Source organism: Aquarana catesbeiana, linkage group LG09 (assembly GCF_042186555.1).
Source record: "Aquarana catesbeiana isolate 2022-GZ linkage group LG09, ASM4218655v1, whole genome shotgun sequence".
Lineage (NCBI taxonomy): Eukaryota > Metazoa > Chordata > Amphibia > Anura > Ranidae > Aquarana > Aquarana catesbeiana.
Window position 1 is genome coordinate 102172858 of NC_133332.1, and position 24090 is coordinate 102196947.

At 43.5% G+C, this 24090-nt stretch overlaps 1 protein-coding gene across 3 annotated transcripts in view; it reads left to right on the top strand.

Annotated features, from left to right (window-relative positions):
• The window catches only part of CETN2 (centrin 2), a 77566-nt gene that overhangs the window by 47108 nt on the left and 6368 nt on the right, over positions 1-24090 (top strand). For 2 of the 3 annotated variants that reach the window (XM_073599104.1, XM_073599103.1), the window contains exons 2-4: positions 6703-6861; positions 14048-14176; positions 21040-21177. In XM_073599104.1, coding sequence (XP_073455205.1) covers positions 6703-6861; positions 14048-14176; positions 21040-21177 — 426 coding nt within the window. Of the gene's footprint in view, positions 1-4909; positions 4934-6702; positions 6862-14047; positions 14177-21039; positions 21178-24090 lie in introns of those variants that run through there. The other variant, XM_073599105.1, reaches the window with a different exon arrangement.

Sequence of the window (24090 nt, forward strand, 5' to 3'; positions counted from 1 at the left end):
TAATAAATGATAAGCTGGGCTTCTCCATTGCATGTTAATGAGAACTGGAATCAGCCAGTCCACAAAGTTTCTATTGGGACAGGTCACAATAAACTTGTTGAGAAATGCTTGCAGTCAGCCATGACACCTTCCTCTAAAACACATGTGAAAGGTATGCTCTGTGTTTTGGACAATTCCAGGAGCGGGCAGATCTGGCCCCTCACCCCCTTCCTCCTAGTCACTTATTTTCCTAATACCTCCTCAAACCCCTTTGTAGCCTTACCTGAGTCCCCCATCCATGTCCCTCACTGACACCTCTTCCAGGACCGGTGATTCCGAGCTGCAATGTGCCTCTATAGACTGTTTTCCCTGGGGTGTCATCACTGTAATTGGGGGGCCTAATAGGACCTTGCAGTTGGACAGCCAATAGGGAGTGTCCACATAACCCAAACATTGCTATGGACACCTGAAGAAAGACCCTCACACTCTGCAAGATAGAAGACTTGAGACTCGGCGTGTCACATGACCATGGATTTAGGCAACTTTGCTCCAGTGATTAGCCAGAAGAGAAGGGGGGATGATTTGTGGGGTCAGGGGACCTTTCTAGAGGGGGGACTTTAAAGTGTATGTAGACCCTAAGAGCCCATTCATCCCTCAGCGTTTTGTAGCTTGAAGACTGAAGCTACAAAATGCTTGAGGGGGAAAAAAATCCATTATTCTTTATGGAGATGGTTCACATCTCCACTCCAAGTCGCCTGAAGCCCTATGCCTGAAGCTCAAACAAGTTCTAGACTCTTTTTTTGTGAAAATCGGGCAGATTTGGGCGTTTTTGGAGCAGGAAGCAGATGACAAAATCTAACAACATAGCAACAAATGATGAAACAGATGATCATTTTTCCTATTGGCTAATAAAAAAACCGCCAAAGCTCAAAAACGCCAGACAACGCTGCATGAATCGCGCAAATATGCCCGAAAAAACGCGCGCCAAAACGCCGGAAAAACGCTACACTCAGGTGTGAATGGGGCCTTACATGGAACTTCTGTTTGATGAATGCAAACGCTGATAACGCGCTGTGCTCTCTGTCTGTGCTCCATTGTTATATTGTTCTGAGGACTACCAGACCACATCAGTCTGTTATGTACAAGAGGACAGAGGGAGCTCCCAATAGTCATGTCCTTTGTTTGAATTCTAGTCCTCCAAGATAGGTGTATAAGGCCTGCTTACCTACTGAAATATGAAGTGGACAGTTTAGGAGATCCTGGCCCTCATCACCTTCTCATCACCTTCTTGTCCCATGGGGTAGGTGGTAGAGAGAGCCTGAGCAGTGTCAGTCCTTTTTTTTTCTGTTCTAATGTGAAGTCGGTCACACCAGTATATCGCATTTTGGGGTCGGAATGATTAACATTTTACAGTATGGTTAAAGTGGACCTTCTGTAATTTTTTTAAACTTTCCATCCATTAAATCTTCTGCCCTTGTTGTTTTAACTTTGGATAGTAAAACATTTTTTTCTGCCGGTAAATACCTTATACAGCCCACTTCCTGTTTCTTGTCTGGTCATTAGCCTAGGCTTATGACATCATGCACAGCTCTCTCTCCCACTCTCAGAGAGTTTGCCATGAGAGGGCCAATGAAAGCTGCAGAGCTGAAGGTGTTCTTCTGTGTAAATCCAGGAAGTGAACAGGCAGCAGCTTCAGCTGCCCACAGTAAAAATGGTTGCAGCCAGATTCAGTGGAGGGAGATTTCTGCAGCATATTTGGCAAGTACAGAATCACAGTTTATATAAAATAATATGCAAAGTGGTTGGAGGGAAGCTTCAGAATGACAAAGATGTTTTTATTACAAATTATGTGAGCAGACTGCAGTTCCTCTTTAAGCTAAACTCTGGAGAAAAATAAAAATAAATGACCTCTATTAACCACTTGCCGACCGGGCCATAGCCAAAGAAGGCTACAGCGCATTCGGCTTATTCTGGGTGGACGTGTGTGGGACGTCAGTCCAGAATGTTGCTCCCGCGCACCCCCGGGAACATCAAGTCAAGTTCCTCTACCCCAAACTCGCTCATCCATGTCTTTATGGATCTTGCTTAATGGTCAAACTGACTAAGACTTGGATGCCAGTTCATGTATGTGTAAAGGCAGACGTCCCAATACTTTTAGCAATATAGTGTATCTAAAGGGATGGTGCACTAATTGGCATCCCTGGTGGTGACTAGTGGTGGCATCCCTGGTGGTCCTAGTGGCGTCCCTGGTGGTCCACTGTGGGCATCCTCGGGGGGGGGGGGCTGCGCTGATAATCGATCAGCACAGACCCCCCCCCCCATCAGAGGAGCAGCCAATCGGCTCTCCTCTAATCGTGTCTGACAGACGCGAGTGAGGAAAAGCCGATCACCGGCTCTTCCTGTTTACACTGTGATCAGCCATCAGAGACTCTTTACCTAGATCAGTGTTGCGGGGTGTCAGAATGACACCCCGCAACAACGATCGATGGGGGCGCGTATCGGCTTAATATCCTGCCGGACGTCATATGACGTCAGGTCAGGATATTAAAACCACTTTGCCGCCGTCATTTTGCTATATGGCGGGCGGCAAGTGATTAACCACTTCCATACCACAGAATGTCATATGACATCCTGGGTTTTCAGCGGTGATATCTGAATGATGCCTGCAGCTACAGGCATCATTCAGATATCATTTTTTTCAGCCAGCGATTCCCTTCACCATAAGAACAATCCATAGTGGCTGTTCAGCCACTTGATCGTTCTTACAGGCGGCAGAAGGGGACGTTTCCCCTCCAGTGCTTCTACCGGCTCGCCAATGTGATTGGCGAGCCAGAGAAGGAATCCACCGCTGGAAGTTAGCCATAGAGAAAACCGAGGGCCTATGACTCTTGGAGGCCTGGGCGTGGCATTATGATGTCACGTCCGGGCCGGCAGAAGTAAACAATGCCGGGGACTCGGCTGGAAAGCCTGAGATTGTTTGTATGTTTGTTTATTTCGTTATTTTGATCTCAGGCTTTCCAGCCTGGAGGAGAGATGTGGGGTCTTATAGACCCCACATCTCTCCATAAAGAGGACCTGTCATGCCCTATTCCTAATACAAGGGATGTGTACATTCCTTGTAATAGGAATAAAAGTGATCAGAAAAAAAGGAAAAGTGTAAAAATAAAAAGCGAATGCATTCATAGGTCACGTCCGCATATGTAAACGACATTCAAACCACACGTGAGGTATCACCGTGAACGTTAGAGCGAGAGCAATAATTCTAGACCTCCTCTGTAACTCTAAACAAGTAACCTGTAAAAAAATTTAAAGCGTCGCCTATGGAGATTTTTAAGTACCGAAGTTTGGCGCCATTACACAACTGAGCGCAATTTCAAAGCATGCCATGTTAGGTATTTATTTACTCAGCGTAATACCATCTGTCACATTATATAAAAAAATTGGGCTAACTTTACTGTTTTTTTTTTTTTTTTTTTTTTTTTAAATCCTGAAACTGTTTTTTTTTTTTTTTTCCCCCAAAAAAACGCGTTTGAAAAATTGCTACGCAAATACTGTGTGACATAAAAAGTTGCAATGACCGCCATTTTATTCCCAAGGTTCTCTGCTAAAAAAATGTATATAATGTTTGGGGGTTCTGAGTAATTTTCTAGCAAAAAAATGATGATTTTTACATGTAGGAGAGGAGTGCTGGAATTGCGCTGTATGGAAGTGGTTAAACTCAAGAGTGCCATGTGAATGAGGCCTGACTTTAAAAATAAGTCCACCTTTTGGGAACATGTTATATGTTCCAACCAATTTTAGGGTGGAACATGTAACATGTTCCGAGTACTGCAGCTGCCGCCTGCTGCCCCCCCTCCCTGTGGCAGCAGTACGGAGAGAAGTTCCCTGTGCCAGTTATCACTGTTTAAAAACAGCGCAGCCGTGCGGGCCTCTGCCCACACAGATGCATCATTCAGACACAGCTCTGTTTGTCTGAATGAACTAAAATCCCCAACATCCTTTGTAGCTGTCAGCTTGTAGTTCTCAATAAACTACCATGGCACTGTGGAGCACTGAGGTAGTTCATTGAATCTTCCTGTTATGGAGTATTGGCTTACCCGTATGGGATGTACGAGCAAGCAGATACACTGATGGCGTATAGGAGATCTGCATGGCATCAGCGATTTGCTGATGCAATTCTTTACAGGGTCTTATTATAAAAAATAATAAATGCACATTTTTTTACCTGCAAAAATAATATGCATTTATTTATTTTTTTATTTTTTAAAGTGAACTTCTCCTTTAATTCGGCCTGTACAGTACTCTAAGTGCCGAACATCCAGCACTGAAACTTACAGTTGCAGCTATAGTACAGTGATGACTGCGGGTTGCTCGCTCTCCACCTTGTCCATTCAAAACCATCTTATATTCTTTTCATGTGACTACTGTGGCTGTCACAGTAGTCGTATGATCGAGAGTCGGTCCCACTATCTCCAGAGAGCTCAGTTCCTGTGCTGTGCGTGCGTTCTTAGCACTGAAAGCTCTGCTGCCCGCGGACACGTGTGGGCTATAAAGCCTTTGCAGATATATAAAGGAGAATGGGGGAATGGCGCTACCCTAATATGACACAATGTATATAACAAGTATATAAACCCCAGTGTGCAAATAGATAAAAAATGTGTGTAGATCTATACAAAATATACAGGTCTATTATAGGTTATAGAAATATATTGTGGGTATGTGAGATTTGTTCAAGGGTGCAATATGGCTATATCAGAAGCTAAAAAGTACATCCACCCTAATCATAAACTCCCACGAAAATGTGTAAATAAAATAAATAAAATGTGTAATAAAAAGTATATGTATATAAAAAGTGTAGTTTCATATTCCAGCCCGGGACTTCAAGAAGCATCTGTACCCAGCGGATGTGTTCCAGAAAAGAAAAATCCAGTGACTTTTGTGCACAATAGATCTGGTGACTCAGGTGCTCCCCCAATGTGTCCCCACTCACCAAAAGTAGTCACCCCTGCAGGGGTAGTAAGCATAGAGTGGGTAGCTGTAGGTGAATCTTCCCCTTAGGTAGCCTTATTGGTCCTCTGCACCTCCGTCAGCCCGTATCTATAATCCAGAGGCTTCCAGCTTATGTTCCGAATCAGGGCACCTCCGATTCCTTCACCGCACCAATCGGTCCTCTCCTCCCAGGGAAACACAAGGGACTCCCATAGTGTATTATACTCGGTTTATTTAAAAAAGGTTTACATATAAAAACACCAGCAGTAAATTCCAGTAAGGCAAGGACACATGCAGTGGTATGACCAGGAAGCTAGTCCGTTGCGTGCGTGCCAATTGCGTTCCAAGTCGAGCCTTCCGGGTATGACGTAAGAGCGTGACTCTGTCTTACGCATTTCGTCATAGGAGGTTTTCAAAGACGGTCGACCGTCTGAAAATGTCCTATGACGAAACGCGTAAGGCGGAGTCACGCTCTTACGTCATACCCGGAAGGCTCGGCTTGGAACGCAGTTGGCACGCACGCTATGGACTAGCTTCCTGGTCATACCACTGCATGTGTCCTTGCCTTACTGGAATTTACTGCTGGTGTTTTTATATGTAAACCTTTTTTAAATAAACCGAGTATACTACACTATGGGAGTCCCTTGTGTTTCCCTGGGAGGAGAGGACCGATTGGTGCGGTGAAGGAATCGGAGGTGCCCTGATTTGGAACATATGCTGGAAGCCTCTGGATTATAGATACGGGCTGACGGAGGTGCAGAGGACCAATAAGGCTACCTAAGGGGAAGATTCACCTACAGCTACCCACTCTATGCTTACTACCCCTGCAGGGGTGACTACTTTTGGTCAGTGGGGACACATTGGGGGAGCACCTGAGTTACCAGATCTATTGTGCACAAAAGTCACTGGATTTTTCTTTTCTGGAACACATCCGCTGGGTACAGAAGCTTCTTGAAGTCCCGGGCTGGAATATGAAACTACACTTTTTATATACATATACTTTTTATTTTTTTGCTTTAGACAAGCACTTTTTCACAAAAAGCCCAATTCGCCTATCCGGGACTTGGACTATAAAACTGAACACTCACACACTAATTTATTATTGTGGTTTTGCATATATGGTTTGATAGTTATCTCTTATGCTCACATGCTTTAGACATGAAGATATTTGCATTTATATGGTCTGTCACTATGGGAAGGCCAGACTTTTGATATTTAGACTGGTTCACATTTTCGTGGGAGTTTATGATTAGGGTGGATGTACTTTTTAGCTTCTGATATAGCCATATTGCACCCTTGAACAAATCTCACATACCCACAATATATTTCTATAACCTATAATAGACCTGTATATTTTGTATAGATCTACGCACATTTTTATCTATATGCACACTGGGGTTTATATACTTATTATATACATTGTGTCATATTAGGGTAGCGCCATTCCCCCATTCTCCTTTTATATACCTGTATAGGTCCCTTTGGGAACTAATTAGGGGAGGCTGCAACTCTTTTTCTCCTAAGCGCGGATCTTCAATATATCATATAAAGCCTTTGCCACCACACATATATGTTACTTGGGCAGCAAGAGGTTAAGAAGTGATTGTTGGGTGGTCATACTTACAAGCCTTGTGCCACGTGTTGGAGTTAGCAGAACCTCTATAGTAACATAAAAGTGTAAAAACTTAGTTTTCCTAGATTTTTTAAATGTGTACTTATTTTACTGACATGCAGGCATCCAATTACATGAAACCAACACTGGGAGTGGCAACTCAGAGGAAAAAGACTGTCCCAAAGCCGGAACTGACTGAGGAGCAGAAGCAGGAGATTCGAGAGGCTTTTGATCTGTTCGATACTGATGGCACAGGAACAATCGATGTTAAGGAACTAAAGGTGAAGGTTCAAATACAAATCAGTTACACAAATATACACGTTCAATGCAAATATCAAATTAATTGTCAGTAGGAACTCTCTCTCTTAGTTGGGTTGCTTAGCCGTTTTTGTTTCTCACATTTTTTCATCACCATTATTAATTGTATTTATTGTTCATTTCTGTAACAGAATTGTCCACATTATAAACAAGGGTATATATAAAGAAACATTTGAGTGACAAATATGCCAAGAAGCCTAGCAAAACATCAATTACAAAAATGAGTTTTGGTAGTAGTGAGATCCTTACCTCGTTTTCTCGTTTTCTGTCTACATGATATTCCAAGACCAATAGAGGTTTAGTCACCAGGATAATAACTTTCTGTTGAAGATCATGTATTATTATTATTTTTATAATACAGGATTTATAAAGTGCTGACAGTTTGCGCAGCGGTTTACAACAGTAGGCCAGACAGTACAATTACAACACAATTCAATACAGGAAGAATCGGAGGGCCCTGCTCGTTAGAGCTTACAATGTATGCAAACACTGGAGTACATCAAGTTAACCACTTCAGCCCCAGAAGGATTTACCCCCTTAATGACCAGGCCATTTTTTTGCAATACACAAGTGGTTAAAAGAGAAGTGTGGGATTTAAAGCGGGGGTCCACCTATCTATCGTTTTTTTTTTTTTGGAGTTCATTCACAAACTTTTCTTCTCATGATTATCTACTCACATGTTCTGTGTAATAAGTCCGCCTGTGTCTGATTTTGTTGTAAAGAATAACTTATAAAATTCACTGAAGGAGGTTTCCATCTTCATTGTGGGCATTTGAAGCCCACAAGCATGTATTTCCTGGATGCGGTGAATGCTGTGCTCCCAGCATTCACCGAGATGTTTTGATGACGCTGTTGCACAATGCATGCTGGGAAGCCTGAGACTAGCTCCCAGGGGACTGTGGGAGGTCTGGGAGAGGCTATAAACACGCCTACTCCCATGGGAGGAAAACCAGGAAGTGCTAAGAAGATTAGAAAATAAAAGGTAATTACGGCGATTTAAATTTTTTTACACAGCATGTCAGCATCTAGGCAAGGAAGAGAATGCATAGAGATAATGTTCAAAATTTGGGTGGAACCCCGCTTTAAAACAATATATAAAATCATATATACAGGCAATCCCTGAGTTACGAACGGGTTAGGGACTGCCTGTTTGTTCTTACGTTGAATTTGTTCATAAGTCGGAAGCGCATGCGCAGAATGGCAGAAACATAGTTTTCCAATGTTCTGTGAAGTAGCTGCGCATGCGCAGACATTGTTTTTTGATGTCTTCCAATGTTCTGTCAAGTAGCCGCGCATGCGCAGACGTCGTTATCTGATGTTTTCCAATGTGCCCGCCGTCGAAAAGTGGCCACGCATGCACAGAACGTCACGCCGCCTCCCGTTCGTAAGTAGGAGCCGTTCGCAAGTCGGAGGTTCGTAACTCGGGGGCCTCCTGTAAATATAAAAAAACACTTAACTTTAAGAGAGCAAATTTTTCAAGGATGAGGGCTGCTCTCCAAGACATAGACTGGGAGGTAATATTGGCATTGATGAAAACAGAACAGAAATGGAAATTTTTCAAAATGACACTGAACTCACTGCAAAATATATATATCCATGGGCAGTAAGTTTAAAAGACTAAAGATAAAACCTATGTGGCTCACAGCCAAAGTTAAAAAAGCTATAAATATTAAGAAAAGAGCCTTTAAAAAATATAAAAATAAAGGAACACTATCATCATTTAAATGTTACAAAGAATATAACAGAATATGTAAAAAGGAAATCAAGGACGCAAAAATTCCAAACGAATGACAGATTAGAAAAGATAGTAGGACAAACCCCCAAAAATTCTTAAAATATTTTAATAGTTAAAAGGTCAGGTCTCAGCATGTAGGCTCTTTACAAAATAATCTAGAGTGGATGACTGGGGACAAAGAAAAGGCACATTTATTACGTACTTTCTTCAGCTCTGTGTATACAAAGGAGCATAGAGGAGCTCAAGTCCATAAAGGGTATTGACACTCCCCCAAATGATCCACAATGGCTCAAAAGTGATATGGTCCAGAAATATTTAGAAAAAATAAAGGTGGATAAAGCACCTGGACCAGATAGCATACACCTATGGATCCTAAAAGAATTGAGCTCTGTGATTTCAAAGCCATTGTTTCTAATTTTTAGGGACTCGTAATAACTGGAATAGTACCACTGGATTGACGTAGGGCCAATGTGGTGCCCATATTTAAAAAGGGATCAAAGTCTTCACCAAGCAACTATAGACCCATTAGTTTAACTTCTATAGTCGGGAAGATACTGGAGAGTTTAATAATAGACCAAATAGATGAGTTCTTGTTGGGGAAAAATTATTTTAAGCAACAGACAGCATGGATTCACGAAAGACAGAAGTTGTCAAACAAACCTGATTTCTGATTTGATTTGAGGTAAGTAAAATCTTGGACAGAGGGGTGGCTGTGGACGTGTTATACTTGGATTTTGAAAAAGTGTCTAACGCAGTTCCCCACACACGGCTAATGTGTAAGGTAAAGTCTACGGCTTGGTAAGATCAGTTTGTAAATGGATAGAAAACTGTCTGAAAGACCGGATTCAGAGAGTAGTGGTTAATGATTCATACTCTGAATGATCTAAGGTTATCAGTGGTGTACTCCAAGGTTCAGTTTTGGGACCCTTATTTTTTTAATATCTTTATAAATGATATATTAAAAGTACCATTTCAGTGTTTGCAGATGACACTAAGCTTTGCAGTGGAATAACGTTCTTACAGGATGTCTCCAATTTACAAGCAGACCTCAATGCAGTTTAATTGGGCAACTATGTGGCAAATTAGGTTTAATGTTGATAAATGTAGGTATGCACTTGGGCGCTAAGAATATGCATGCATCATACATACAGTGCCTTGAAAAAGTGTTCATACCCCTTGACATTTTCCACATTTTATGTGATAGACTAACACAAAGTGTACATAATTGTGAAGTGGAAGGAAAATGATCAATGGTTTTCAAATTTTTTTTACAAATAAACATCTGAAAAAAGTGTGGCATGCATTTGTATTCAGCCCCCTTTACTCTGATACGCTTAACTAAAATCCAGTGGAACCAATTGCCTTCAGAAGTCCCCTAATTTAGTAAATAGAGTCCACCTGTGTGTCATTTAATCTCAGTATAAATGCAGCTGTTCTGTGAAGCCCTCAGAGGTTTGTTAGAGAACATTAGTGAATAAATCGCATCATGAAGGCCAAGGAACACACCAGACAGGTCAGGGATAAAGTTGTGGAGAAGTTTAAAGCGGGGTTAGGTTCTAAAAAAATATCCCAAGCTTTGAACATCTCACGGAGCACTGTTCAATCCATCATCTGAAAAAGGAAAGAGTATGACACAACTGCAAACCTACCAAGACTTGGGCGTTCACCTAAACTGATAGGCCGGGCAAGGACAGCATTAATTGGTGGAGCAGCCAAGTGGCCCATGGTAACTCTGGAGGAGCTGGCCTTTATGGAAGAGTGGCAATAAGAAAGCTATAGTTGGAAGAAAGCCATAAAAAGTCCTATTTGCAGTTTGCAAGAAGCCATGTGGGGGTCACAGCAAACAGGAGGAAGAAGGTGCTCTGGTCAGATGAGACCTAAATTTAACTTTTTAGCCTAAAAGCAAAATGCCATGTGTGGCGGAAAACTAATACTGCATATTGCCCTGAACACACCATCCCCACCGTGAAACATGGTGGTGGCAGCATCATGTTGTGGGGATACTTTTTGTCAGCAGGGACAGGGAAGCTGGTCAGAGTTGATGGGGAAAATGGATGGAGCCAAATACACGGCAATCTTAGAAGAAAACCTGTTAAAGTCTTTAAAAGACTTGAGACTGGGGTGGAGGTTCACCTTCCATTCAGGACAATGACCCTAAACATACAGCCGGAGCTACAATGGAATGGTTTAGATCAAAGCATATTCACGTGTTAGAATGGCCCAGTCAAAGTCCAGACCTAAATCCATTTGAGAATTTGTGGCAAACTTGAAAATTGCTGTTTACAGACGCTCTCCATCCAATCTGACAGAGCTTGAGCTATTTTGCAAAGAGGAATGGGCAAAAATTTCACTCTCTAGATGTCCAAAGCTGGTAGAGACATCCCCAAAAAGACCTGCAGCTGTAATTGCAGCGTAAGGTGGTTCTACAAAGTACTGACTCAGGGGGGCTGAATACAAATGCACGCCACACTTTTCAGATATTTATTTGTAAAAAATGCTGAAAACCATTTATCGTTTTCCTTCCACTTCACAATTATGTGCCACTTTGTGTTGGTCTGGCCCCTCCTCTCTGTCTGACACAGACAGTGGGGCTCGGCCTCGCCCCCGCTCCCTCGTCACTGTTGTTGATTGACAACACTGGGAGCCAATGGCTCCCCGTGCCCCAGCAAACCCAGCGAGACCCGGAAGTGAGGGGAGAAACGATCTGCGGACGTGCACGGCGCTGGATCTAAAGGGGCCCAAGGTAAGTAAAGGGGGGTTTAGGGGGCGATGCTGACACCTAAACATTTTTTACCTTAATGCTCCTCCGTTAGTAAATGGAGGGATCCTGGTGCCTCATGGGATACAGTGCATTCGGAGAGTATTCACAGCGCTTCACTTTTTCCACATTTTGTTATGTTACAGCCTTATTCCAAAATGGATTAAATTATTATTATTTTCCTCAAAATTCTACAGACAATACAATGCAAATGTATTGAAATTAAAAAATGAAAAAAATACATGTACATAAGTATTTACAGCCTTTCCTGAATACTTTGTTGAAGCCCCTTTGGCACCAATAACAGCCTCAAGTCTTTTTTTGAGTATGATGCTACAAGCTTGGCACACCTATTTTTGGGCAGTTTCTCCCATTCTTCTTTGCAGAACCTCTCAAGCTCCATCAGGTTGGATGGGGAGCGTCGGTGCACAGTCATTTTCAGATCTCTCAAGAGATGTTCAATCGGGTTCAAGTCTAGGCTCTGGCTGGGCCACTCAAGGACATTCACAGAGTGGTCCTGTAGCCACTCCTTTGTTATCTTGGCTGTGTGTTTTAGGGACGTTGTCCTGTTGGAAGATGAGTCTTTGCCCCAGTCTGAGATCCAGAGCGCTCTGGAGCAGGTTTTCATCAAGGATGTCTCTGTACATTGCTGCATTCATCTTTCCCTCAATCCTGACTAGTCTCCCAGTTCCTTCCGCTGAAAAACATCCCCACAGCATAATGCTGCCACCCCCATGCATCACTGTAGGGATGGTAACTTAAGGCATGTATTGGCCAGGTGATAAGCGGTGCCTGGTTTCCTCCAGATATGACGCTTGCCATTCAGGCCAAAGAGTTTAATCTTTGTTTCATCAGACCAGAGGATTTTGTTTCTCATGGTCTGAGAGTCTTTCAAGTGCCTTTTGGCAAACTCCAGGCAGGCTGTCATGTGCCTTTTTACTGAGGAGTGACTTCAGGTCTGGCCTTTCTACCCTACAGGCCTGATTGGTGGAGTGCTGCAGAGATGGATGTTCTTCTGGAAGGTTCTCCTCTCTTCACAGAGAAACGCTGGTGCTCTGTCAGAGTGACCATCGGGTTCGTGGTCACCTCCCTGACTAAGGCTCTTCTCTCCAGATCGCCCAGTTTGGCCGGGCGGCCTGCTCTAGGAAGACTCCTGGTGGTTCCAAACTTCTTCCATTTACGGATAAAAAATAGAAAAAAGAGACACTCCTGTGGCCACATCCGTATAAATTGTATGTCATAAAAAAGAAAACAAGGGGTTCAAAAAGGACCCCCTGAGCGGACTTTAGAGGCACAACAAACCTGAAAAAGCATAATCAAAATAACAATATAATACATTTTATTAAATATAAATGCATACAGTACAAAGACATTGACAAAAGGTAATAAAAGATCATCGGGGCTTGTATCATGTATTTTTTTATATAGATGATCTTTTATTACCTTTTGTCAATGTCTTTGTACTGTATGCATTTATATTTAATAAAATGTATATATTGTTATTTTGATTATGCTTTTTCAGGTTTGTTGTGCCTCTAAAGTCCGCTCAGGGGGTCCTTTTTGAACCCCTTGTTTTCTTTTTTTATTCCATTCACCGATGGTGGAGGCCACTGTGCTCATTGGGACCTTCAATGCTCCAGACATTTTTCTGTACCCTTCCCAAGATCTGTGCCTTTATAGAATCCTGTCTCGGAGGTCTACAGACAATTCCTTGGACTTCATGGCTTGGTTTGTGCTCTGACATGCACTGTTAACTGTGGGACCTTATATAGACAGGTGTGTGCCTTTCCAAACCATGTCCAATCAACTGACTTTACCACAGGTGGACTCCAATCAAGTTGAGGATACATCTCAAGGATGATCAGTGGAAACAGGATGCACCTGAGCTCAATTTTGGGTTATGTACATATGATATATATATTTTTTTTTCGTTTTTTATTTTTAAAAAATTTGCAAAGATTTCAAACAAACTTCTTTCACAATGTCATTATGGGGTATTATTTGTAGAATTTTGAGGAAAATTAATGAATCAAATCTATTTTGGAATAAGGCGGTAACATAACAAATTGTGGAAAAAGTGGTGGTGTGAATACTTTCCGGATGCACTGTATGTACGTTGCATGATAATGGTTTCCTTAACTTTTGCCTCTTGTCTGAACTAAAAAGAGAAAGGGAGAGATGGTTTCTTTTTTCTGAACCATGAAGATTCTGACTCTTCTCCACATCTCCTGCACCTAAGTTCTATTGCTGCATTCATCTATAAATACCCAGAGGTGATCAGTGTAACAGAAAATGTATCCTATTTTGTAAATTTTGGTGCTTCCCCTTTTACCCTGCTGTCTCAGGCATTGGTCCATGAATGCATCCATGATACTGTACATACAGCCCCGACTATCAGCATGCCTTTAAGAGGCGCTAAGCTCCATTGCACAGCTGTAAGTTGTGAACAGAAGAACAATACATCGTAGTGGGGCATTATTAGTGATAAATTGTCAGTGATAAATTATTATACAGTAGTTTGCCTGCTTTCTGTTGAAGCTGTGGATGCATTTCACTGTTTTAATTGAGGCTTTAAAATGTGAGTATTTGCATGAATGATTGTAAGCATAGGAGATCAGTTTATCCCTGGAATGCTAACATTTTAGAACCATTGCAGGTTGCCATGCGAGCCCTTGGATTTGAGCCAAAGAAGGAGGAAATAAAGAAGATGATTTCAGATATTGATAAGGCGGGGACTGGCAAAATCAGCTTCAGTGATTTCCTGTCTTCAATGACCCAGAAGATGGTGAGTTCTACATACTGACTTCAAGGAGGAGAGAAAACATTTCCAGAACACAAAGGGGGGGATTTACTACAGCTGGTGCACACAGAATCAGTTGCAGTTATGCATAGTAACCAATCAGCTTCTAGGTTTAGGCCGGGTTCACACAACAGCCATCCTACTTTGGATCCGACTTTGCCCTGCGACTTGAAGCCAACATACGTCCGACTTTCAATGAACAGGGATCCGACTTGGATCTCTGCCAATACCAGGCACTGTATTTGGTATGAATCTTGAGGGGGAACTCCACGTCAAATTTTAAATGAAAAAAATGGCATAGGTTCCCCCTCCAAGAGCATACCAGGCCCTTGGGTCTGGTATGGATTTTATGGGGAACAGCCCTACGCTGAAAAAACATGGGGGTCCACCCAAAATGCATACCAGACCTTATCCGAGCACGCAGCCTGGCCGGTCAGGAAAAGGGGTGGGGACGAGCGAGCGCCCCCCCCCTCCTTAACCGTACCAGGCCACATGCCCTCAACATGAGGGGTTGGGAGCTTTGGGGAAGGGGGGCGCCCTGCAGCCCCCCCACCCCAAAGCACCTTGTCCCCATGTTGATGAGGACAAAGACCTCTTCCCGACAACCCTGGGGGCCGGGATCTGGGGGCTCCCTTATTAAAAGGGGCTCCCGGATTCCGATAAGCCCCCCGCCCGCATACCCAGACAACCACCGGCCAGGGTTGTCGGGCAGAGGCCCTTGTCCTCATCAACATGGGGACAGGGTGCTTTGGGGTGGGGGGCCGCAGGGCCTGTCCCCATGCAGCCTGGTACGGTTCGGGGGGGGGGGGGCGCTTGCTCGTCCCCACCCCTTTTCCTGACCGGCCAGGCTGCGTGCTCGGATAAGGTCTGGTATAGATTTTGGGGGGACCCCCATGCCGTTTTTTCGGCGTAGGGGGTTCCCCTCAAAATCCACACCAGACCCAAGGGCCTAGTATGCTCTTGGAGGGGGAACCCATGATCAAAGTCGGACCAAAGTAGTACAGGGAGCATTTTCAAAGTCGGACTGACTTGTGTCGGACCAGTTAAGATGGCTCCCATAGGGAAACATTGATTGTCACACGTCATGCGACAGGAGCTCCCAATGTTGGAGTGTTTGTCTCACCAGTGTGAACCCATCCTTATTGCCAAAAGCTAATTAGAACCTAAGTTAGAAGCTGATTGGTTACTATGCACAGCTGCCCCAGATTCTGAGTGAACCAGCTTCGGTGCGGTTTCAAAAAGGGTCCTGTGTGTTTTTGAATCTGGTTAAGGTGGAATTTCAGGTAAAAATTTTGCACCCGAATCGCACCTGAACTGGTGAACAGAAACGTACCAGACTGCCGCACTGAAACCATGACCACATATGTGTGAACCCGGCCCTAAAGTGATTGTTTACAATCACCTTGTAAAACAATCCATTCAGTTTCGAATTGAAATGAAAGGCAAAACATTTTGGTGTAGATTTAAAAAAAAAATTATATATACCTTTTTTCCCATTTTTATGTGTTTAAGTGATCACATTCCCTTCTCAAAGAAAGGAAGGAGTAGATATGGCGCCGTTCCAAACCTGATGGAGTTCAGGTGTGTGCAGCTCCCTTAAATGGGAGGACAAATATTAGGGTGGAGGAAAAAATATGTAGTGTCTGTGGAATGGGTTTCTACTATCCAAAACCAGATGAAAAATAGATGAAAATAAATGAAAAATTAATAAATAAAACACAAGTAAACCTTCATGTAAAAAAAAGATAAATGAATTCCTGATTGTGACAGGCTGAGTGCCTGGCTTATTATAAAGTGCAACACCCCCTTTTATAAATGATGGATGTAATTAAATATGTGAACATGTACAGTACCTAATAATTAATAATATGCAATGATCATATATATGCAAGTTTAAACAAATTTAAAGTGCTAGTGTGAATAAATATAAACTAACACTGCTAGCAAAGGACAGCAGAGTTTTTTTATACAGTATTACGCTATGTGGGCTCCCTCTTTCTCTAATGGAATCTTCCCATAATCAACAATAAGGACGGAGTTACCTTGCATTGCTACACAGTGGCATATACTGTGGAGGTGTGGGACCCCAAGAGGGGGTGAAGGATCTGATGAGTGCAGTCACTATAAGAGCACGGATAAGGCACGCACTATATGTTCACTTATTGAAGAGCCCACCAGAACGGATCTTTTCAATAGCACAACAGCACCTTATAATTCAATGCATATAACAGTCACATGTTCACTTGTTTATGTTTATTCACACTAGCACTTTATATTTGTTTAAACTTGCATATATATGATCATTGCATATTATTAATTATTAGGTACTGTACCTGTTCACATATTTAATTACACCCATCATTTATAAAAGGGGGTGTTGCACTTTATAATAAGCCAGGCACTCAGCCTGTCACAATCAGGAATTAATTTATCTGTTTTTACATGAAGGTTTACTTGTGTTTTATTTATTAATTTTTCATTTATTTTCATCTATTTTTCATCTGGTTTTGGATAGTAGAAACCCATTCCACAGACACTACATATTTTTTCCTCCACCCTAATATTTGTCCTCCCATTTAAGGGAGCTGCACACACCTGAACTCCATCAGGTTTGGAACGGCACCATATCTACTCCTTCCTTTCTTTCCAAACATCATACTCCACCTAGTGGAAGTAACTGGTAGAGGCAGCAGTTCCAATATACATATCCATCCTCACAATACACGGTCCATTGCACGGGGACCCCTTTTTCCTTTCTCACATTCCCTTCTCAGCTGCATTAAAGTAATTGTAAAGATTTGTTTTTTTTTTTGTTTTTTCTTTAAATAACAAACCTGTCTATACTTACCTCCTTTGTGCAAGGGTTTTGCACAGAGTGGCCCCGATCCACCTTTTCTGGGGTGCCCCCGGCGGCGCTCCTGGCTCCTCCTCTGCATTGAGTGCCCCCACGGAGAGCCGCTTTCCTTGGGGGCACTCGGGGGGGCGCGCTCCCGAGTCCTGCTGCTGCGTCCATTGACTCAGACAGCAGGACTCGGCCCCGCCCCCAGGCTCCCATGTCCCTGGATTTGATTGACAGCAGCAGGAGCCAATGGCCCCGAGACAATGGCTTAAGCTGCTGGGCTCGTTCTCCTCGCTGGAAAGATTGGGTTCAGGTAAGTAAAAGGGGGGCTCTGGGGAGGTAGCTGCACCATAAAAGGTTTTTCACCTTAATGCATAGAATGCAAAACAAGAAAATTATGCGCTTAATCTGTGAATACATAAATCCCAAGTGAAGTGATGAATAACAAAGGAAGTGGGGAAAAATAATAAAATATCCAAAAAATATAAATACACAATAGAAAGAGAAAAAAAAGTCCAAACACAAAATCAAAAAAAGGAGATGAAAAAAAACACAAAATGGATCCAGATCTTGATAGAAGAAATAATATATCTAGTTAGGATAATGCTCTCCAATAAAAAGGGGATCAAACAGAGATAGGCACCACTGATACAATGTTTAAAATGGCCGTTCACCTCTAGGTATGACCCAAGGGTCAAACAACGCTCAAATGAATGACTGATATATCTCCAAGACCATGGTTCTCAACGTGACTGGTATATCCACTTAGTCCAATAATTTTACTGTAATTTCTGGAAACCTCTTGGAGAGTGACTGCTGGGCAAGAGATATACGCTCTCTTTGGAGTGGGTCTGTGCAGATTGTTTGGGATCTACAGCGGTAATCTGGCATCCCTTTGACCGCGCATACATCGTTGGAGTCACGTTGAGAACCATGGTCTTGGAGATGTATCAGTCATTCATTTGAGCGTTGTTTGACCCTTGGGTCATACCCAGGGCATTTGGCACCTGGGGCGGATCCTATTTCTGGCACCCCCCCAACAAAATCGCAGAGCACGGAGCGTGTCGCTTAAAAAGGAGCAGGAGCTTCTTTCGAGCGACAGTATGTGATTTGCCACGACTGCAGCTCAATTTAAGAAGGTTAGAGTATTATAATGGCAGGTTAGGGCAGTATAAGGTATTATGGTGGCAGGTCAGGGCAGTATAGGGTATTATGGTGGCAGGTTAGGACAGTATAGGGTGTAATAGGGGCAGGTTAGGGCAGTGCTGGGACAAGGCCATTTGGTGCACAGGGCGAAGATGGCAAACTGCGCCCCCCCCCCCCCATTTTTAAGAAAGAATCAATGTCGTTTCAAAACAAGAATATACTTAAAACAATACAAATTCAATTATCACCCCACACACAGTATTTCGCCCTTTACATGACCCCCCACACACAGTATTGTTACTATTATGCCTGCTAACAACCCGCCCAGGACCGTCTTTAACCACTTGCCAACCAGCGCACGACAATATATGTCGTCACAATGGCACGGATTTTTTTTTTTTAAGTTTTTTTTTAACATAGTTCTGCAAGTTACAAGGCAATACTGGAGAAATACATAAAACAAAGAAATGTGGCTTATACACATATAGACACAGCAGATTAAAAACTTATTCAGATAACCACCTCTGTGTCCCCCCCCTTCCAAAGCCACCTCTTTATCCCCCCCTTCCACAGCCACCTCTGTACCCCCCCCCCTTCTATAGCCACCTCTGTATACCCCCCTTCTATAGCCATCTCTGTATACCCCATTCCATAGTCACCTCTGTATAACCCCCTTCCACAGCCATCTCTGTATACCCCATTCCATAGTCACCTCTGTATAACCCCCTTCCATAGCCACCTCTGTATAACCCCCTTCCATAGCCACCTCTGTATACCCCCCTTCCATAGCCACCTCTGTATACCCCCCTTCTATAGCCACCTCTGTATACCCCCTTCTATAGCCAGCTCTGTATACCCCCCTTCTATAGCCACCTCTGTATACCCCCTTCTATAGCCACCTCTGTGTATCCCCCTTCTATAGCCACCTCTGTGTACCCCCCTTCTATAGCCACCTCTGTATACCCCCCCTTCTATAGTCACCTCTGAATACCCCCCCTTCTATAGTCACCTCTGTATACCCCCTCTTCTATAGTCACCTCTGTATACCCCCCTTATATGGCCACCTCTGTATACCCCCCTGTCCACACAACCCCCTCTGTAAACAACCCCCCCCCCCCCACGTCCGTCCACAGCCACCATTGTACTCCTCCCTTTAATGAGTTCTCACCTCTTTTCACAAATTCCTCCCCCTCCTTCTCACAGTTCTCATCCTCACTCCGCGACACTGCTCCTTTCTGGTATGTGTGTGCGCTCTTTTTCCAACACGCAGTCTCAGATCTGTAGCATACAGCCAGAACACTTCACTCTGTTCTGTGCTATAGAAGTCTGAAGGGGGGTGACGGGACGGGGGAGCATGGACAATCGCACTGCCTCACTCCCTCTCACAGGCCAGCCACTCCGATCCTGCAGCTCCTGACAGAGGGAGAAGCAGGATGAGTCTGTACTTAAACACACAGCCCGCAGCTGTTCTCCTCCCCTGTCAGTGTGGCCGCCTGTGTTAGCCCGGCCGGGAGAGCAAACGGGGAGGACGGCACAGCTGTGTTCGTGACCGCTACACCGGGAGAACTATTCTAAGGCAGCACGGGCTTCAGGGGCAGCTGCTTTTGCCCTGTGTTTAAGACGGCCCTGAACCCGCCCCCTTTCACACTCTGCCCAGGGCACTCGCCCCTCCCGCCCACCCCTTGTACCGGCTCTGGTATGGGGTATTATGGTGGCAGGCTATGGCTGTATAGGGTATTATAGGGGCAGGTTAGGGTAGTTTAGGGTATATAGGGGCAGGTTAGGGCTGTATAGGGTATTATAGGGGCAGGTTAGGGTGGTTTAGGGTATACAGAGGCAGGTTAGAGCTGTATAGGAATATTATAGGGGCTGTATAGGGTATTATAGGGGCAGGTTAGGGCAGTATAGGGTATTATAGGGGCTGTATAGGGTATTATAGGGGCAGGTTAGGGCTGTATACAGTGACAGTGTGCTCACTTACAGCATAGCTGCAGATGCAGACTCTCGTAGCTCCTGTGTGCTCTACTCTTTCTCCTCCAGGATCAGCCAGTGAACGAGTCTTTGGGAGGAGTGGAGGAGGCAGCCGCCCCTCCGGCTCCGCCCACCAACTCCAGCTACCTCGGGAGACATTGAAGATCGCCGAGGGACAGCCTGCCTGATTGGATGACTGGGGAGACAGGCAGCCCCCCTCCCCCACACTGCTGGGCCCCCTGCCGACCCGATGCACTTCTGATGCTTACAAAGCTGGAAAAGTGCAGGGGCGCTCCTCATTATGACAGCCCTGCTGCGATCTCCTCTCAAATGGCACACCCCTGGACTGACACCCCCCTAATGTGCGGCACCCGGGGCGGACCACCGCCCCCCTGCCCCCCCTCTTGGTACACCACTGGTCATACCTAGAGGTGAGCGGCCATTTTAAACATTGTATCGGTGGTGGCTATGTGGGTTTTTTTTTTTTCATCTCCTTTTTTTTTTTTATTGATTTTGTGTGTTGTGTTTTTTTTTTTTTTTTTGGACTTTTTTTATCTTTATATTGTGTATTTATATTTTTTGTATATTTTATATTTTTTTCCCCACTTCCTTTGCTATTCATCACTTCACTTGGGATTTATTTATGTATTCACAGAAAAAGTGCACCATTTTCTTGTGTGTGTGTGTGTGTGTGTGTGTGTGTGTGTGTGTGTGTGTGTGTGTATGTATATATATATATATATATATATATATATATATATATATATATATATATATATATATATATATATATATATCATATTCATTTTAAAATAGGGCACACATAGCAGGGCGCAAGTACACATATGAATCATTAATTCCCATCAATTTAAAAATCCCCTTTTTTTTCCAGGCCGAAAAAGATTCAAAAGAAGAGATCCTGAAAGCTTTTCGGTTGTTTGATGACGATGAAACTGGAAAGATCTCTTTTAAAAATCTTAAAAGAGTTGCAAAGGAGCTTGGGGAAAATCTGACCGATGAAGAGCTGCAGGTTTGTTATTGATTGATTATTATTCGGAACTATATTTTTTCTTTTAATAGCCTGATTCCATCTCTCTTTTTTTTGCTTTTGACTAAGGGCCCTTTCACACTGGGGCGGTTTGCAGGAGCTATTGCGCTAATAATAGCGCCTGCAAACCGACCCGAAACAGCCGCTGCTGTGTCTTCAGTGTGAAAGCCCCTTTCACACTGGAGTGGTGCGCTAGAAGGATGGGAAAAAAAGTCCTGCTAGCAGCATCTTCGGAGTGGTGAAGGAGCGGAGTGTATATTGCTCCTTCACCGCTCCTGCCCATTGAAATCAATGGGACAGCGCGACTATACCGCCGGCAAAGTGCCTCTGCAGAGGTGCTTTGCGGTGGTTTTTAACCCTTTCTCGGCCGCTAGCGGGGGGTAAGACCGCCCCGCTATCGGCCGAATACCGACGGTAAAGCGCCGTTACAATATCGGCGTTTTACCGCCGCCCCCGCCACAGTGTGAAAGGGCCCTTAGATCAGCTTCACACTGGAAATAGCCTCTGCTAAGCGCCTGAAAACTGCCTCCCATTTATTCCAGTGTGTCTTTTCACACTCGGGCGGTGCGCTTACAGGACGTTCCCGAAAAGTCCTGCAAGCAGCATCTTTGGGGCGGCTTGGAAGCGCTGCCAAAACACCCTGCCAATTGGAATGAATGGGCAGCGCTTTCAAAGCCCCTGAAAAGGCGATTTAAAAGTGCCACAAAACTGGACTTTTTTCCCGCTTAAACAGCGCTAAAGCTTTAGCGCTAACGGCCGGCGCTTTGTGTAAAAAGCAGCCTTAGTGAACATTTTATAAGGATGGTAGTAACTGAGTTCACACAGCAGAGGGCAGCAGTTTTCAGAATTTGAAGATTGGTAGCTGCAGGAACACTGAAGTCAACATCTTATTATTTTGCTGTTTTAAGCAGTCATTAGCCAAGTTAGTAGAATAAAGATAGCATGTAATGCATTGTATTTGTAAGAATAAAGTATGGATTACATTCTGTTTTTAAAGCTGATATCCAAACGGCTAAATACAGTGCCTTGAAAAAGTATTCATGTGCCTTGAAATTTTCTACATTTTGTCATGTTATAACCAAAAATGTAAATGCATTTTATTGGGATTTTATGTGATAGACCAACACAAAGTGGCACATAATTGTGAAATGGAGGGAAAATTATAAATGGTTTTCAAAATGTTTTACAAACAAATATCTGAAAAGTGTGGTCTGCATTTGTATTCAGCCTTCTTTACTCTGATACCACTAACTAAAATCTAGTGGAACCCATTGCCGTCAGAAGTCACCTAATTTGTAAATAGTCCACCTGTGTGAAATTTAATATCAGAAGTATAAATACAGCTGTTCTGTGAAGCCCTCAGAGGTTTGTTAGAGAACCTTCATGAACAAACAGAATCATGAAGGCCAAGGAACACACCAGACAGGTCAGGGATAAAGTTGTGGAGAAGTTTAAAGCGGGGTTGGGTTATTAAAAAAAATCCCATGCTTTGAACATCTTACGGAACACTGTTCAATCCATCATCCGAAAATGGAAAGAGTATGGCACAACTGCAAACCTACCAAGACATGGCCATCCACCTAAACTGACAGGCCGGACAAGGAGAACATTAATCAGAGAAGCAGCCAAGAGGCCCATGGTAACTCTGGAGTAGCTGCAGAGATCCACAGCTCTGGTGGGAGAATCTGTCCACAGGACTACTATTAGTCGTGTTCTCCACAAATCTGCCCTTTATGGAAGAGTGACAAGAAGAAAGCCATAAGAAATCCTGTTTGCAGTTTGCGAGAAGCTATGTGGGGGACACAGCAAACGTGGAGGAAGGTGCTCTGGTCAGATGAGACCAAAACGCCATGTGTGGCGGAAAACTAACACTGCCCATCACCCTGAACACGCCATTCCCACTGTGAAACATGGTGGTGCCAGCATCATGCTGTGGGGATGCTTTTCTTCAGCAGGGACAGGGAAGCTGGTCAGAGTTGATGGGAAGATGGATGGAGCCAAATACAGGGCAATTTTAGAAAAAAACCTGTTGGAGTCTGCAAAAGATTCTGCGGCAGAGGTTCAACTTCCAACAGGACAACGACCCTAAACATACAGCCAGAGCTACAATCTAATGGTTTGGATCAAAACATATTCATGTGTTAGAATGGCCCAGTCAAAGTCCAGACCTAAATCCAATTGAAAATCTGTGGCAAACTTGAAAATTGCTGTTTACAGACGCGCTCCATCCAATCTGACAGAGCTTGAGCTATTTTTGCAAAGAAGAATGGGCAAAAATGTCCCTCTCTAGATGTGCAAAGCTGGTAGAGACGTCCCCAAAAACACTTGCAGCTGTAATTGCAGCAAAAGGTGGTTCTACAAAGTATTGACTTGGGGTGGGGGGTGGGGGGGCTGAATACAAATGCACACCACACTTTTCAGATATTTATTTGTAAAAAATTTTGAAAACCATTTATCATTTTCCTTCCACTTCACAATTATGTGCCACTTTGTGTTGGTCTATCACATAAAATCCCAATAAAATACATTTACGTTTTTGGTTGTAACATGACAAAATGTGGAACTTTTCAAGGGGTATGAATACTTTTTCAAGGCACTGTACACATTGGAGATACAACCCCTGGCAACAATTATGGAATCGCCAGTCCCTGAGGATGTTCCTTCAGTTGTTTATTGTTGTAGAAAAAAAGCAGATCACAGACATGGCCAAAAACTAAAGGCATTTCAAATGGCAACTTTCTGGCTTTAAGAAACACTAAAAGAAATCAAGAAAAATAATTGTGGTGGCCAGTAACAGTTAGATTTATAGAACAAGCACAGGGAATAAATTATGGAATCGCTCAATTCTGAGGAAAAAAATATGGAATCATCCTGTAAATTTTCATTACAAACACT